Below are 18,483 nucleotides of genomic sequence, written 5' to 3' on the forward strand. Positions count from 1 at the left end.
AAACAAGGATTAAAAAACAAGAAATATAACAAATACCGGCGTCTTAGGCCTCTTGTATTTCACATTGATCCCATTCATGTGATTTTATGTCTTTGTTACAATCTTGCTGATGAAAAGAACGAATGCAATCAATCAATCAATCAGTCAATCAATTAATGTGCTAAAGTTGAAATGAAACCTAAGCCCTTGTCTAAGCTAAATGTCTAAACTGTAACCGCAAATTGCCTCTCTGAGATCAAGGGACTGAGTCTGCAGCTAGCTGTGGTGTAATAATAGATACTGAGCAACAATAGGGGTCATGTGCTACTTGCTCTGTGTGAGATTAATGTTTGTGTCTGATCTGGTCAGTGATTTCGACATACAGTAGTTTCAGTGTCTGCTGAGAGCCGCCCATGCACTCAATAGCAGATGCAGGAATATTAACTCCAGCACTATAGCTGCATGACATACTTTAGTGTGTTCAATACAATACAAAGCTGGTGTTAAGGGTAAAGTGGGCTGTGCACTCAGCTTAAGTAAATGGATCCTATTGTATGGAAATGGATAAAAGACTGAGAGATATATGACTCAGTTAATGGAGAGGATCCCAGTAACAGCCAAATGTGTGTTAAAGGTGCATTTTTTCACCTTTATTTATCCAGGGAATAGTTTTTGTCTCTTTTTCCGTGCCACATTTCTTACCAACACATTCACACCTACAGTCCTTTGCTTCTGACCACAGAGTTCCTCCACTTGATATGTGGGATGTGTCTCTTGCTTAAGGGCTTTTCAGCAGCGGTTGTTGGGGAGAGATGAGAGCATTACACATTTAGTTTTCCCCGCTCAGATTTTCGCAGTCGGTTTGCAAAGCCTCTGGACACAAACCTGTTTCTTTCACCTTTTACACTCCCGTCACCCCGCTACACGCTCTGTGAGCGGCGGATCATTTGAAAAATTCATCCAATTTCATCAGACTGAATAATAATTTGTGCTGCTGGACAAAAGTAACAATTCTTATCAAGTATCTGAATTTCTCGAGAATTGCTCGGCTTAATTTGCAAGGCAATAGATTGCTAGATTGACTGCCAAAGTGGGAAACATGACTTTTTTGCTCAAACGTTCAAAACGTTTCTTCTTCCTCCAGATATTTGAGATTCACTCCACTATTTCTTGGCCCAGTTTCATGGCCTTTACTGAAGTACAGCCTTGGTTTTTTGTAAAGACAGTGAGTGTCAGGACAGGCCTGTACAAATTTTTAAAAAAATAATCAAACAGCAAAGTTTCCATCTCAGTCAAACTTTTGAAGACCGTTATGCCCTGCGGAGTTCTCCAGAAAGCACACAAGGATTTTTGTTCCTCTGCAGCCTGGCAGAGACACAGTCGCTAAATTTACGGTACGTGTCACTCAGCCACATTATGCAGGCTGAATCTGCCGGCTTCAGCGCAGCAGAGGGCTTTGTTCAAATAAAAATGTTCAAACCCGAGCTCGCATGACGTTCCAGAGGTTCATTACAAGCTGCATCTTAGTCGCTGTATGGGACAGTCTAATTAGGAAGCTAATTAAAAAAAAAAAGAAACTGAAGAAAGCATGTCAGAAGCATCGGTGGTCTATTAAACTGGAGAAAAGCGGGTGCGTCTATTTTTTTCCCTCCTCCTGCAGTTGCTACGCTCCAGCACTTGCTGGATGTTTTTGGCCTTTGTCTGTTACTTTAATTGGGAAGTTTGACATTCATCCTTTACATTTCCCTTCCCCTTGCCGGACTGAAACGGACACGGCTGGAGTGGTTTTCAAAAATACCAAAACAGAGGGCAATATTCAGACTGAGTGCAATGGAAAGAAGAAGAGAAAAGAGTGCTACTGGGATATAAGTGAGGAAGCATCAGAGCACTGACTGGAAGAGGCTCTTTGGTTTCTGCTGGATCCAAAACACCAGAGGACTAAGACACGATTGACTTTTATCCAAAATTAAAGTCTTGGCCCTTTTGTTTCTTTAAAGTCAAGAGTGATTGGATCTTACCTGATCAATAAGAGCTTCCTAGCTGTCGACCAATCATAAGTCCTGTTTCATATATGTGGATTTGTCCAACACATTTTGTAAGAACAATGTTGTGGTTTGGCTAACTGGCGTGATATAGAGATGGATAATTTGATATAATATGCATGTTTAAAATGCTATATGCAGCATCTTTAGAGGAAGTTAGGGAGACAACTGACCTTTTTAGTATTTTTTATCCTTGTTTACCGTTTATTGAGACAGTAGGAAAACAGCGAGCGACACAAGAATGAAAACTCTGGTGGGTTTTGATCCTCGGACATCGAGAGAAGAACCGCGGCTGCAGATGTGGGGAATTTAACCTTTAACCTAAGCACGTTTTCTAAATTTCTATCAAAGCATTGGCATTTCTGAGCATGCTTTCCTCAAATTTCCATCCATCCAAGCCGTATTATAAGTGCTAATTGGAATGCAGCCATGGTTTTGTCGCCTCTATGTGTGTTGGAGTGCTCGGCATACAGAAGTAGGCACCATACAAGTCCCTTTTTTACCGCAGTGAACGGAGTATTACTGCTGCGCTATTACACCGCCCCACGGGAGTAATTGTTTGGAAAATTTAAATTTGGTATCTTTTCAGGCGACAGAAGGCCCACGCGGTGATATGAGCGATGAAAGCGGTTACAGACACACCCTGCCTCAGGTGTTCGGGTGACTGCCATGATTTACAAGAGGGAGCGCTCAAGCCGCAACACCCTGCTCCGAAATGCCAAATTATTTAACACAAAAACAACAATGCTTCAGCCCAGATGAGGTGAAGGCCCGTCGAAGCCGCCTGCGGACACAAACATTTTCGTTTTGCATTAAATATAACCTATTTCAGAGCAACTTACCGGCTCTATAGTTATATATTTGACAAAGAATAGGCTGCAGCTGCAACCACAATACTAATGGAGGACAGATGCATGATGGGGGATGACGGCTACTACTGCAAACATCTGCTAACTGATGTCATGTCTGCATGCTATGGAGGTCAATGCGTGGATTTGCGATACATTGTGGATTTGTTTATAAGTACAATACACATGAGTGTGTGTGTAAATGTGATATGGGTTAAAAGTGAGAGTCTTTACGTGTGAGAGCGACAGATACAGGCTTTCTGTTTTTAGTGTTTTGTGTGTGTGTGTGTGTGTGTGCGAGTGTGTGAGTGAGTGTGTAAGTTAAGTGTATCTGGTTTAATCGAAAGGATTAGTGCCTCTGTTGTAAAGAGGTGGTTTAAGCCAGCAGGGCTGTTATGTTGCTGTGGCTGCTGTGTGTGTGTGTGTGTGTGCCTGTGTGCCTGTGTGTGTGTGTGTGTGTGTGTGCCTGTGTGCCTGTGTGTGTGTGTGTGTGTGTGTGCCTGTGTGTGTGTGTGTGTGTGTGTGTGCCTGTGTGTGTGTGTGTGCCTGTGTGTGTGTGTGTGTGTGTGTGTGTGTGTGTGTGTGCGCACTGTGCTTTTTTCACTGTTCTACTTTGCACTGAGAATAATGAGTGCCCGGACCTCAGGGGTAGAAGGGCTTTAAAAAACAAACAGAGCGCAGAAATCAGCTGTCAAGCCAGCGCCTGGGCTGTATGTGAGTGTGTGTGTGTGTGTGTGTGTGTGTGTGTGTGTGTGCGTGCATGTGTGCATAACTGCGTTTTGTAATGGTGTGTAGCCTATATGTTAACATATGTGTCTTATTGTACATGCATGAATGTATGGCAAGCCTCTCTCTCTCTCTGTCTCTCTCTCTCTCTCTCTGTCTTTCTCTCTATTTACGTATCTATCCATCTATTTATTTATTTGTGTTTACCGGTGTGTAAGAGCCACTCTGGGTGTTCATAATTTCACTCTCTCTCTGGGAGTTGCAGTCATTGTTTCTAGGTGAGTGTGCAGCAGACGCTCCGTGTAACGTTCACAACTTCAAACATTTTTTTTTTTTTTTTTTTCGTTTTGCGTTTGAAAAGGCCAACGCTCGTTCACCGGTCCCCTGTTTATTTTCCTGACCGGGGGGCAACTAATGCAAAACATAAAACTAAAATTCCTCACAAAGGTTTGGCAATTCAGCCTGTTCAAGTATTTTCATTAGAGGCGTTGTAGTGGACAGTGAACAGAGAGGAGAGACGGGAAAGGCCGGACAAAGGGACGTGACAACATGGTGTGAAATGGGATTTAAAGCCATGTGATTGTGGCTACATGCTGTGTGAACTAAAGGCACCGGAACACAGAACAAAGTTTAGCGCATTTCATAGACGCAGCACACCGCTTTTGTTGTGTGTAAATCCAATTTGGCAGTTTTTTCATTTTCTTATGCGAATTGTAACATTTTTCCTTTTGTCGTTTGCTGTCACAGTCCCGTGAGCGCACACACTGTGAGTGTGGGCCTCCTCATGTTTAGTGGAATCAAACCCCTAAGCATGGCAGAGTTAGTGTCATATATGTTCATGGCTGAATCACAAAGGGAATTGAGCCGCTAACCCAGGCGGTGTTAGTGCTTAGCTTTTACCCATTGAGCTACACAGGACGGCAATGAAAGTTCATACAGTTCTTTGTTTGTTGAGTAAATTTAACGACTTTGTTGTCAATTAGAAAGATGGAAATTTGTTTATTAATTCATGCAAAGCTTGCTTCATGGAAATTCAAGGATTTCCTCCTGGTGTTGGAAGCACGGCCGGGTAACAGTATTTGAATACAGTGGTTGAATGCATCGATAAAACATGAGGAATGTTTTGCTTTAACTTCTCTTGCAAGCAGTGCCTCCTCTGACACTTCATTTCTGGGAACTTAAATCAAGCGCACCTCAAGTTGTTCAATTATTTGAAACCGTTTTCTGAATTTGGAACTGGGTTTACAGTAGTTTCTGTCACAACATCTTTAAAAACAGGAGGCAGGGGTGGACTAATGGGTAATGGGTAAAAGACTGTCTAGAAAATGAAAAGTCACAGGTTTGACCCCCGCAACAGTCAGTGTGTGTCCATTGCTACCCATGTCTGCTGTCAACGTGCCACTGAGCGAGCCTCCTGCTCATTCACTGTCAGCCGCTTTGGATAAGAGCCTCAGCCAAATTCCCCAAAAATGTAAATGTGAAACCACAAATTCGTATTTGCAAAAAACCACAGCTCCTTTCCGGTTCCACAGCTTTGTGAGGTTTTGAGCAAAACGATGAAGCCTTTGTTGGCTGCAAACACAGAGCTGTTTTATCATTTCTAAATCACAAACCGCCTTCATGCACAAACCGCCTGAGCAGTCTCTCCCAATCCTCCTTTTGAGCCGCTCTATATGACTCTCTCTTATACTTTCTGCCTCAGAGGAAAATGCCAGGTCTCTGCCTCACGACCCGTCATCCTGCCCCGCACTGCGGCTTTTAAAAACGTTTCGGGGGAACGGCTGTTTTCAACTGCAGCTGTGGGCTTCTATTGTACGCTACTTTGCAGACTATTTCCGTCTGGATTTCCAGGAAGCGAGCGCTGGATGCTCTGACATTCGAGAAGCTTTTGAGTGTGCTATTAGTCAGGCTACCTGGCGCAGAGAGATAGCGCTGAACTCCCTCAACCCTCCGGAGCGCCGGGGACCGCAGCCGCAAAGCATCTTAGAGCCGGAGCGCCGATCGGAGAGCAGCTTCCCCTCTCTCGCCGCGTATTGATGTTCACGCAGCCGTGGGACCGCGCCGACGATTCCAGATCAGTGCGTTTATTCTTAGAGGCTTTATGCATGCCAGCCCCCCCCCCCCCCCCCCCCGAGCTCCCCGCCCTCTTTGAAGTGCGGACACACGGAGGGGAAAAGATTGGCTCGAAGCCCACAGGGGCCTCGCAGAAGCGTCTCCGAGTTGTTATTTACGAAATGCTTTGTTTTCCCATGGTGCTAAAGATGCCGAAATAACCTTCCATTTGTAGGGGTTTTGGGTTTGGAGGTTATTAATGTTTTATTGTTTTCATGCACGCTAAAGTGGAATGGCAGCGAGAGAGAGCGGGCGATGCATTAGTCATGACTTCCTGACTTATTGGGAAGTTATGGACGAGATCACCTTGACTCACAGAGGACTAAAAGAAATTCACAGTTACTTTCTGCTTGTGTGTTTGTTAGAGACAGGCCTGCTGCATCTGGTTTTAGATAGGTTTCCCTCCAAAATGAGATACCCAGGTGATACTTCGTTTTACAAAACGATTGACACCACAAAATCCCAACAAGCTATCATAGGGTTTTAAAGGATAGAAGGTATCCTAAGTCCTTAGTTGACAAAATACCACTTTTACACACTGAATCCTCTGTATTTTAAAGATATTGAATGATAAACTTAAGTGGTAAGATGTTTTTTTTTTTCCCGAAAATTGATATTCATCTTTTTTGGGATTATCCTCATCAAATTATAGACTTTAATTATAGACTAACTGGTCTTGAAATGTCTTCTAAGTCACCAAGTAAAGTAATACAGATAACTTGATAGATTATTTGGTTGTTAAAGTATCAGCCAACTAAGGCTTTTTTATGTGATTAATCACATTTAATCTTTTGTTTACATTAAACAAATTGTCTGAGTTTTTTCCTGGAAAGGATGGAAGTACATCACTGGGGTCAGTCGATATTTGTTGATTTGTACTGGTCCCTTTTGATGAACATGACTGCATGTATTTACAGGGGAATGATCATGTGAGAGATGTAATTTTCCAGATGTGTCTGTTAAATAGACTCTTCGTTTAGCTGGTAATATTCCATGACTTTGTTATGAATTAGAATTTCTTTAGTCCTTTTAATATGCAATAGACTGCCTGGACCTGAGTTGGATGTTCAGGACAGACAGGAGGGTATCTGATACAAAAATTATACATGAAAGGTTTCTTTTCAAAATGAAATATCCACCATTTGAAGAAAACTCCACAACCGTACAAAATGTTTGCTCGTATCAAAAAAAGGCATTACTGGTAACTAAATCTTGAGACTGTTTCTGACAAATAGTTCAGGTAGCAAACTTTTTCCAAAAATGGAAAAGTAATATTTTGGAATCAAACCGTGAGAGATCACTTGATACATTTTTTTTTTAATCTTTTTTTTTTTATTTTTTAGCACCTTTTCCTCATTGCACTCTTGGAAAAGAATGTGCTTTTCAACACAGCATGAAACATTATAATTGGGCACAGTGCCGGTGTCAGATATATCTATTTTTCATCAGTTTCCCATTGTGTTATAGGAATGCTCAGCTGGCCAACTCACATTGTTCTTGCAAAAAAACCCACCTCTGATATTTCTACTATATTTCTACAACACTCTCTGTGTGTGACTGCAGCCACTGCAGTAAAGACACATGGGTTGGACTTAGCTGTAGCTCACATAGCACTATGCTGGCACAAAGTTGCAGGAGTGTTAGGAAATGGCATTTACTCTATTTTTCTGCAGGCTTATTGGTCGTGACCGCTGTGTTTTCAGCAGAAGTGTAATTTGTGTGTCAGCACATCTGCCATTGTGAAATTCGTAGCCGACCTCAGAAAGGAGCCGGATTAGTCGCTGGCCTAGTTTGACAGTAAGTGGACGGACTTGTGGCGCCACTAATGGCTGAAATAGCCTCTTAAGTTGTTGTTTTGCTCGTCCATTACAAGCATCCAAACGGGTTAATATGTGGACGGATGAGTGGAGATCCCCCATGCTGATACAGGTTGGCCAAATTAGCTGGAATACAGCCATGCCGGGAAGCCAGATGAAGATATTGCACTGTGTGTGTGTGTGTGTGTGTGTGTGTGTGTGTGTGTGTGTGTGTGCGTGTTTGTGTGTGTGTGTGTATGTACGTGTGTGTTTGTGTGTGCCAATATGAATTCTAGCATAGTATTCTTGCATATATGTGTGTTGTACAAGTGTGTTTTTGTGTGACTGTATACATATGAGTTTGAGAGTGTATGTGTGTGTTTGTGAGTATGTGGGTATGGATACGTGTGTGTGTGTGTGCGTGCGTATGTTTGTGTGTGTGTGTGTGTGTGTGTATGCGCGCAAATATGTGCATATGAACATACAGTATGTGTGTTGTACAAGTGTGTTTTTGTATCACTGTATATACAATATGAGATTGTATGTGTGTGTTTGAAAGTGAGTATGGATACATGTGTTTGTGTGTGTACTTGTGAGTGTGTGTGTGTGAGTGTGTGTGTGTGGGAGTGCTGCTGGCAGCGGGCCAGTCTGAGGGTCCCACTCCAGCAGATTATCGTGGGTTTTTTTTCCAGAGCTTTAACAAAGATCCCTGTCTCATTTCAATGACAATGGGATATCGGCTGCAATTAGTGATGCGTATTTGCATGTCATTGCAGAGGGCTAATATTAAAACTGGCTTTTTGCCGGAGAAGAGGGGCGCGATATTTCATTAGTTCACCTAATGTGTTATGTTAAGGTCACGCTACCATGTTCACCTCCAGTAATACTGAAGGGTCAATGAATCAGTAAACAGTAATGTAATATCAACACATATTTTTAGCTTATTTAGCGTATTTTAGAGGATTCTAATATCAGATGATATTCACAATATAAAGAAAAACGTACATGCATACTTACATTGTTTTCTGTGCGTTACATCTATCTATCTATCTATCTATCTATCTATCTATCTATCTATCTATCTATCTATCTATCTATCTATTCCTCCATCCATCCCCATTTCATTCTATATCCAGAACGATTTCTACATATGATTCCATTAAAGCGTTGCCTAATGATTTTCTGTAGGAGTCGTCCTCTCTCCCTTCATAATGCCAGCAGTCCCTCTGGCTGTTCATTTATTACAGCAGGCTCTGGATTTTAATGTGTGTGTGTGTGTGTGTGTGTGTGTGTGTGTGTGTGTGAGGTCAGTGGGGAGTGAGGCTCCTCATAATCCGGTAATCAAACCAGCTGCCACCCAACCCAACCCCCATCCCTCCATATCTCTCTCTCTCTCTCTCTCTCTCTCTCTCTAAACTGAATGAGTAGAGAAAGTGTTTTTTTTCCGTCTTTCCGTCTCACTCCCTGTCTTTCTCTATATTTGTCTTTGTCTTTCTGTCTTTCTACCTCAGTCAACATCCTCATTCTCGCTTTCTTTTCTCTCATTCTGTCACTCTGTCAAACACTTTCTTTCTTTCAGTAACACTTTATAATAATATCATATTATCATTATATATAATAATAATAATAATAATGATAATATCCACTAATACATGAATAATTATACATGACAATATTGAATGGAATATTTAGTAAATATATTTTACAAATCATGTTAATAATTTTCAAACACTAAAATTTTAATGTAAACCTAGACAATAACAAATGACCAACAAATTGTTAACGAAAACAATCAAAAGTAACAAATAATTTAGTTTCTTCACAGTTATAACACAGCATAGAAATGACTAATTGATTTATTAACATATCTAATCATGTACATTATATCATTTACGATTATTAGCAAAGTGGGAAATTAACATTGATAATCATCAATTACTTGTTAATTAACATTCAATGATAGTTAATAAATGTTAAATAATGATTAATTAAGCATTTATTAATGAGGATTATTATAAAATTCTTTCTCTCTTTCTTTCTCTCTTATTTTCCCCGGTTCAAGACCCTCGTTCTTTCTTTTCCTTTTTTGTGCCCCACCCTCTCGTTTCTCTCCCCGTCCTTCGTCTCCTTTGCTCTCCTCAGTTTTTAATAAGCCTCCTCTGCTCTCCTTCACCCTCCGTCGCCTCTCTCTGTCCTTCTGTTCTTCCTTGAGTCAACACCCTCCTTCTGTCTCTTTCACCTCCAACCTCCATCCCTCTTTACCTTCCTCACCTCCGCAGCTACACTCTTAGTATTGCCCCTCCCTTTCTCTCTCTCTCTCTCTTTCTTTCTTTCCCTTTTTGAATGAGACGCCCCTTCACTTTTCTCCATTATCCCCCACTTGTCATGCTTTCTCTCTTTGCATAGAAATCCTAAGTGTATTGTATTCTCACTCCTCCTTCTCTGCCCCCCCCTCTCTCTCTCCCTCTTTCTCTCTCTCTCTCTCTCCCTCTTATCTTTCACCCTGCTACACCTTCACAATGCCACAATGCTGCTACAGAAAATTGCCTTCTCATGCTGATGCGGTCATGTGCATTTGTATTCCTTCCTAGGTTATTAGCCGAACCAAATTGCTTTACAATATACAACACAACACTGTACTGAATTGCATTTGTACCCAATATAGATGAAACGTGTGCAACAGTTATTGTTCTGTTTTTGAGTGTTGTGACCCGCTGTGATTGATTTGAACTCATTTTATCATGATGGGTTTCAGAGAGCAGGGGGACTGTGTTGAATTTGAAACCAATACAGAACCAATACAGAAGGAGATGGGAGAGGAGAGAGTGATATTTTCTGTATGAGAGCACTCGGTTTGATCTCTCCATCTCGCTCTCTCGCTCTGTCTGAGATCTCTTGCTGTGTCTTGGTCTCTCTTGTGTGCAGGCCTTGAAATTAACTTCCTGGTTCACAAACACATAGAGGATTCCACTAGCCAAAACATATTGTTTTCTTAACATATGATTCAAAAATTGTAAGTGTAACTTCAAGCATTTCCTTTGGAGAATTGGCTATGGGCAAATAATGGCTATATAAAACAACTGAGCTAGAAAAAGAGATAGGCTACCTGACAAATATTGCTGTGGTGTGGCTGTAGATCCATTCAGTAATGTTATAAGATAAAAAGTGAATAGTCTGAGGTAGATTGGTTTCCAAATTTAGGTTACTGTGATCCAGGACTGTTTAGAGTGTTTAGCACTATCTCATTGTTCCTGTATCTACTCCAAAGCACTGTGAGTTGTAGCTTGAGAAGAGTCAGCTCAGTTAAAAAAATAGCTGTTTTTTGGCTTTGTTAGCTAGCTAACTAGCCAGCTGGCTAATTTAGCAAAGCAACCAATGTTAATGTTAACATGCAACTAGCCTATTAGCCACTACTAATGCTAGCTTTTACTAAAGCTAGCTTTTACTAAATCTAGCTTTTACTACTGTAGATGTGTTAGCTAGTACGCAAATCAGATTTGTTAAGAAGAAGGCAGTTGTGCTGATTGGTTACAGTGGTTAGCTAGATGAGCCTGGTCTCCCAAAATGTTGTAAAAAGAGTAGCCTAGCCTGTGATTTCTTCAAATGCAAATAGCCTACGTGCTCTGTGCACAAAAATTGAGAGAAATCAATTTTCCCACCATGAAAGGATTAGGTGAAGGAGACACGAGGAACAGGTAGTAGTTTGACATTGTAATAGTGTTGTGGTCAGGGTGGTTGATGATAGCGGTATAACCTTTGCTTTAATGCTGACGGCCTGGGTTCAATTCCCAACTCATGCAAAGTTTAAGTTTAAATTCTTCATGACCAAAACCTTACTCTAAACGTAACCAAAGTTGCCTAACACTAACCCTAACCTTAACTCTAACCCTAACGTTTCCTAAACTTAACCCTTAGCTAACCTTTTCATGTGACGAACAGGTGAAATTTGTGGTATCGTCACAAAATCCTTCTGTGGTCGAGGAGCGTAATGTTCATTCCTGTCCACAATATGAATCAATATAAAAAGTAAAATAATTTCTTTTAGACTTGACTAATGTTGTTTTCTTGGTCTATACCAGTCATAGAAATGATTGTGGTTTGCTCTATTTCTGTATTTTTGAGTTGTTTGTGTGTGTGTTGATGTGTGTTGATGTGTGTGTGTGTGTGTGTGTGTGTGTGTGTGTGTGTAGGCTACAGTGTATAATAACACATGTAGTGAGGTAGAGGCCCATGCGTACATCGGCCTAAACTATGTATCTCATGACATTGTTGTGCCCTCCTCACCTTTCCTCTTCCTCTCTCTCTCCTTACCCCTCCTCACCCTCTCTCCTCCCTCTCTCTCTCTCCCTCTCTCTCTCCCTCTCTCTCTCTCTCCCCCCTTCATTTATCTCTGTCTCTTTCCCCTGCCTCCCTCTGTCTCTCGTCCCTGACCCCTCTCCCCTCCTTTCTCCCCCTTCATCTATCTCTCTCTCCTTACTCCTTCATCTGTTCTTCATCTATCTGTCTCTCTCTGTCCTCTTACGCCCCTCCGCCTCTTTATCTTTCTTTATCTCCTGCTCCTTCACCTCCTTCACCTCCTCCTCCAACCTTTTTGTCCACCCTCGCTATACCTCTGTCTTATCCATTCTTATCACTATTCCTGGTCTAATTCCTGGTCGTTTCTTCTCCTCTCCTTTCCTTTACATTTTCCCTTCCCTACTTTTTCCTTTCCTCTTTCCCTCTCCTCTCCTCTCCTCTCCTCTCCTCTCTCCTATCCCCTCCCCTCCTCTCTCCTTATCCTCTTTCTTTATCCTGATGTCTTTCCTATTTTATCTCCTCTCCTCTCCTATCCCTTCCCCTCCTCTCCCTTTCCTATCCTTATCCCTCTCATCTCCTCTTTCTCTAACCTTAACCCACCTCCCCTCCTTTTTCCTCCTCTCCTCTTTCTCTATTCTTATCCCTCTCCTTTCTCCTTTCCTCATCTCTTTCCCTCTCCTCTCCTGTCTCCTTATCCTTGTCCGTCGCCTCTCCTCCCTTCCTCTCTTCCTCTCCTATCTCCTATCCTTGTCTTTGCTCTTCCACCTCCTCTCCCTTTCCTATCCTTATCCCTCTTTCTCTTGTCTTGTCTTGTATTGTCTTGTCTTCTCTTCTCTTCTCTTCTCTTTTCCATCCATTCATCGATCTAACCTCTCCTCTCCTCTCCTCTGTCCTTTCTCATATCCCCTCCCCTCCTCTCTCCTTATCCTCTTTCTTTATTCTTATGTCTTTCCTCTTTCACCTCCTCTCCCTTTCCTATCCTTATCCCCCTCATTTCCTCTATCTCTATCCTTAACCTTCTCTTCTCTTCTCTTCTCTTCTCTTCTCTTCTCTTCTCAACTCTTCTCTTCTCTTCTCTTCTCTCCTCTCCTTTCCCCTCCTCTCCTCTCCTCTGTCCTTTCTCATATCCCCTCCCCTCCTCTCTCCTTATCCTCTTTCTTTATCCTTGTCTTTCCTCTTTCACCTCCTCTCCCTTTCCTATCCTTATCCCCCTCATTTCCTCTTTCTCTATCCTTAACCTTATCTTCTCTTCCCTTCTCTTCTCTCCATCAATTCATCCATCTAACCTCTCCTCTCCTCTCCTTTCTCCTTTCCTCATCTCTTTCCCTCTCCCTCTCCTCTCCTTATGTGTTTCCTCTTTCACCTCCTCTCCCATCCTTATCCCCCTCATTTCCTCTTTCTCTATCCTTAACCTTCTCTTCTCTTCTCTTCTCTTCTCTTCTCTTCTCTTCTCTTCTCAACTCTTCTCTCCTCTCCTCTCCTCTCCTTTCCTCTCCTCTCCTCTCCTCTCCTCTCCTCTCCTCTCCTCTGTCCTTTCTCATATCCCCTCCCCTCCTCTCTCCTTATCCTCTTTCTTTATCCTTATGTGTTTCCTCTTTCACCTCCTCTCCCATCCTTATCCCCCTCATTTCCTCTTTTTCTATCCTTAACCTTCTCTTCTCTTCTCTTCTCTTCTCTTCTCTTCTCTTCTCTTCTCTTCTCTTCTCTCCTCTTCTCTTCTCTTCTCTTCTCTCCATCCATCCATCCATCTAACCTTTTCCTCTCCTCTCCTCTCTTCCCCCTCAGACGGCGTCCACAGTATTTCGGCCCAGTGCTTCCTTCGCGTCCTCATCATCACGGAGGACATGCTGGGCAGCAGCGTCACCGTCCGGCTGCAGAACATGTCCCAGGAGCACTTCCTGTCCCCGCTGCTGGGCCACTTCCTGGAGGGCGTGTCGGCGGTGCTGTCGGTGCCGGTGGAGGACGTGTTCGTGTTCAACATCCAGCCGGACGTGGACGCGGCGCCGGGCGGGACGGGCATCCTGAACGTCAGCTTCTCGGCGGCGCTGCCAGGCGGACACTTCTTCCCCTCCGAGGCGCTGGAGGAGCAGCTGTACCTCAACAGGCCGAGGCTGACGTCGCTCGCTCAGATGGAGGTCGGCCCACGCACGCACACACACACACACACACACACAGTCTTGTGTCACTTTTGGGGTATTTACGTAGACTTACCTTCATTTCCTGGAGACTTACCCTAACCATAACCATAACCACTACTTGCCTAAACCTAACCCTAATCCTAACCTTAACCACTGACCCAAAAATCAGCTTTGTACCAATTGGGGACATGGCTTTTGTCCCCAATTGCACAAGCCATCCCCAATCAACCGGTCTTAAGTCTGGTTTGTGTCCCTGAAAGTGACTTAAGTCATACCCACACACACACACACACACACACACACACACACATACGCACACAGACACACATTTTAAATAATAGGAAATTTGCATAGATGCACATACACACGTACATACTGACAAAACACAAATATACAAAGTGGAAATAAAATGTGTAAATGTGCAAACGTGAAAAATGGGAAGATTCATACACACACACACACACACACACACACACACACACACTATGAAATGCTTGGTTGAATCTGCCGATTAGGTTGGTGAATGTATAGTATTTAAATAGTGATAGGAGATTTGCAGAGATTTGCAGGAGATTTTTTTTTTTTTTTTACAAACATTCACTTGAAAATGGGAGGATACTAACACACACACACACACACACACACACACACACACAGACAAAAGGTAGAAAGCAGGGAAACACACATAAACATACATGCCAGGAGAAAAATTTTAAAATAGGAATGAACATGAAGCGCAAACACACATACACACACACACACACAGAAAGAAAGTAGGGAAACACACATAAACATACATGCCAGGAGAAAAATAGGAATGAACACGAAGCGCAAACACACACACACATACATACACACACACACACACGCACACATGTCCCAGGAACAATCACCTGAGCATGTTGCATATGGGGTGATAAAAATACGATGTCGAGCCTATACTGCCCTGCCATATGGCTTTATGCAACAATACACAGATATGAACACCGTATGCACACAGGATGATCTGTCACACATGAATTCACACACACCTGGACACAGCGTACGCATCGGTAACATACATGCATACACACACTCCCAGAACATCTTCACACATGCATGCAGAACATCTTCACACACACACACACACACACACACACACACGCATACAGATGATTAGATAGAAGAGGACAGGCGAAAGAAAAAGGAGAGAAAGATAGATGAAAGGGCGAGAGAGATCACAGCGGTGTCATGAGATACATAGTTTAAACCTGTGTGCATATGACCTTCTCTCTCACAACATGCCTTATCAACCATGGATGTATGACACACACACACACACACACACACACACACACACACACACACCAACACACGCTGAATCTACACTCTCACACTCTCAAAGTAGACATAATATGGGGCCTGTGCTGTATATCTGCTTCAGTGACCTCAACAAGCAATTTCAAAAAGTTCAAACATGGCTAACAAGCGTTTTTGCTGGTTTTACACGGTAAAAAAAAAAAAAACGGGAGGAACCGCTGACTCCTGTCGAGAGAAACAGGCACTGAGCTGCTGAGACAAACCTCAGCCTCCCTCTGACAGGGACTGAGGCCCGCGCCCGGGAGATAATTGTGCTCCACTTTCCCAAGGCAAAGACTTTTCAGAGATGCGTTCATAATGGCTGCGAACTGGGAGGTTTCTGACCTGAGGAGAGCAACTGGACAGACTGAACACACACAGGATGAATTTTCACCAATCTGTCATAGGGCTGGGCAATATATCAATATTATATCCATATCATGAGACTAGATATCGTCTTAGATTTTGGATATGGTAATATCATGATATGGCATAAGTCTTGTCTTTTCCTGGTTTTAAAGGCTGCATTACAGTAAAGTGATGTATTTTCTGAACTTACCAGACTGTTCTAGCTGTTCTATTATTTGCCTTTACCCACTTAGTCATTATATCCACATTACTGATGATTATTTATCAAAAATCTCATTGTGTAAATATTTTGCGAAAGCCCTACAATATAGTTGCAATATCGATATCAAGGTATTTGGGCAAAAATATTGTGATATTTGATTTTGTCCATATCGCCCAGCGCTAATCTGTCATCAACAACTTTATATTGGATGCAAATATTCTGAATCTCAAGTATTTTTTATAGAGATTAAGTAAAAAGTAATATGCAAGATCCTTGTTTTCTCTTAAACTTGATAAATTCCTTGAGAAATGCACTTCATTTTAAATAAATTTGACAAGTATTTGTATAACCTGTAGTTATTTGAAGTTATTTGATGTTATAATTTTTAGAGGTTTCTGTCCTCATATCCTCGTTATGCATTTGATAGTTCAGTAAATATCTGAAAGTTGGAAAAGAAATGGATCAATATTCATCTCCAGCGACAACACGTCTTCTACTCATGAATAGCTCTGGCTTGGAGGTCAGACGCTTCCTGCTTGTCTTGAATTTCAACATGATGATGATGCTACTGGATGCAGGCATTCATATCTTGTGTCTCTCGCCCCTGTTTTCTCTCGCCCCTGTTTCTCTCTCTCTCTCTCTCTCTATTTACCCTAAAGGATCTGTCGTTTAATGATGCGTCTGCACACATAATTAAAGTTCTTCTCCCACTCTTGATCGCTCTCCCTTTCTCTCTCTCTCGCTCTCTCTCTCTCTCTGTCTCTCTCTCTCTCCCCAGAAAGCTCCGTCATTCATTGACAACATAATAATCAAACTCTCTCTCTCTCTTTCTGTCTGTCTCTCCCCCTCCCATTCTCCAAGTGTAAAAGTCAATAATGTTATGTGATGGCAGTGTTGTTGATGGTTGTGATTGTACTTCGGCCGAAATGGGATTTTGAAGGCTGGTACCGAGACTTTTGGATTGAAACTAGCCAATATTTTTTGCTTTAAATTTTACCATTTTCTTTCCAAAAAGTTACAAGTTTTCAGTGTTTTCCCAAGAATTTAATTATTGGCAGAATGGATAAACCTCTGAAACAGCATTTAGACCGTCAATGTGACTCTAAAACTCTACATTCAAACCTAGGATAATAGCAACATATCCATGCATACTTGTGTGGAATCTTATGAAAATGCCACAGTAGAATAGAGCTGCAACGATTAATCGATTAATCGATTAGTTGTCAACTATTAAATTAATCGCCAACTATTTTGATAATCGACTAATCGGTTGGAGTAATTTTTTAAGAAAAATAAGTCAAAGTTCTCTGATTCCAGCTTCTTAAATGTGAATATTTTCTGGTTTCTTTACTCCTCTATGACAGTAAACTGAATATCTTTGGGTTGTGGACAAAACAAGACAAGTTTGAGGACGTCATCTTGGGCTTTGGGAAACACTGATCCACATTTTTCACCATTTTCTGACATTTTATAGACCAAACAACTAATCGCTTAATCGAGAAAATAATCGTCAGATTAATCGACAATGAAAATAATCATTAGTTGCAGCCCTACAGTAGAATCAATTCAGGTTAATGCCTTCCCATAGACAACCAGTATAGTATTGACCAATGAAACAATAAGTATGTAATCAGTCAAACTGCATCATATCCATCGTATTGATTATTAAAACCCTCCCTCCCTCCCTCCCTCCCTGCAGGTCCTGCCGTTCGACGACAACGTGTGTTTGCGCGAGCCTTGCCAGAACTACATGAAGTGCATCTCGGTGCTGCGCTTCAACAGCTCCGCCCCCTTCATCTCCTCGCCCTCCATCCTGTTCCGGCCCATCCATCCCATCGCCGGGCTGCGCTGCCGCTGTCCCGCCGGCTTCACGGGCGACTACTGCGAGACGGAGATCAACCTGTGCTACTCCAACCCCTGCCTCAACGGAGGGGTGTGCGCCCGCAGGGAGGGCGGCTACACATGCATCTGCCGGGAAGACTACACCGGTGAGTGTGTGTGTGTGTGTAGATGTGTGTGTGTGTGTGCTGAAAGGAGCTTAACAGTGGAAATAGACGTGTGTGTGTGTGTGTGTGTGTGTGTGTGTGTGTGTGTTCTTGCACGGCTATGGCAAAGATGAGATGATGTAAATCCTCCCGAACTGAGAAAATGTTTTTGGTTCACACTTTACAGTTAGGATGAGATGTAAGAGTTGGGATTAGGGGTGTGTGTGTGTGTGTGTGTGTGTGTGTGTGTGTGTGTGTGTATGTTTTGCACTTGTAAAGCAATGGAAATGAGTCTGAAATATTTTGACCATCCCTTCAGTGTAGTTTGTGCCAGGCAGGAGGGAGGGTACACACACATATATATATACAGGGAAGATAGGAAATGGAGAGCATGGTAGAAGGTGTGTGTGTGTGTGTGTGTGTGTGTGTGGTTGTATTAATGATGGTGGTATATGTATACATACAGTACATATGTACATATATGATTGTTTTAAGCAGAGATTCAGAGCAGGGTAAACCAACCTAAACCAAGTTAACCCTCAGTTTTAGGCTGACATATATACAATATTTATGAGTATTTACCATATTCAGTATCAAACTGACTTAAGTTGTATGAGGATAGGGTCTTTTAAGGAGAAAAAGGATTAAATGA

General features: G+C 42.3%; 1 protein-coding gene across 1 annotated transcript in view; it reads left to right on the plus strand.

The window, feature by feature from the left end:
- LOC139660631 (cadherin EGF LAG seven-pass G-type receptor 3-like) overlaps positions 1–18,483 on the plus strand; it is a gene marked incomplete at its 3' end in the record, with an annotated part of 66,660 nt that overhangs the window by 16,296 nt on the left and 31,881 nt on the right. The window contains exons 3-4 of the mRNA XM_071538825.1: positions 13,585–13,934; positions 17,546–17,834. Coding sequence (XP_071394926.1) covers positions 13,585–13,934; positions 17,546–17,834 — 639 coding nt within the window. The remainder of the gene's footprint in view (positions 1–13,584; positions 13,935–17,545; positions 17,835–18,483) is intronic.

Source organism: Centroberyx affinis, unplaced genomic scaffold, assembly GCF_046629955.1.
Source record: "Centroberyx affinis isolate AG114_WGS23_722 - 3 ecotype Tasmania unplaced genomic scaffold, CSIRO-AGI_Caff_v1 ptg003353l_1, whole genome shotgun sequence".
NCBI lineage: Eukaryota > Metazoa > Chordata > Actinopteri > Beryciformes > Berycidae > Centroberyx > Centroberyx affinis.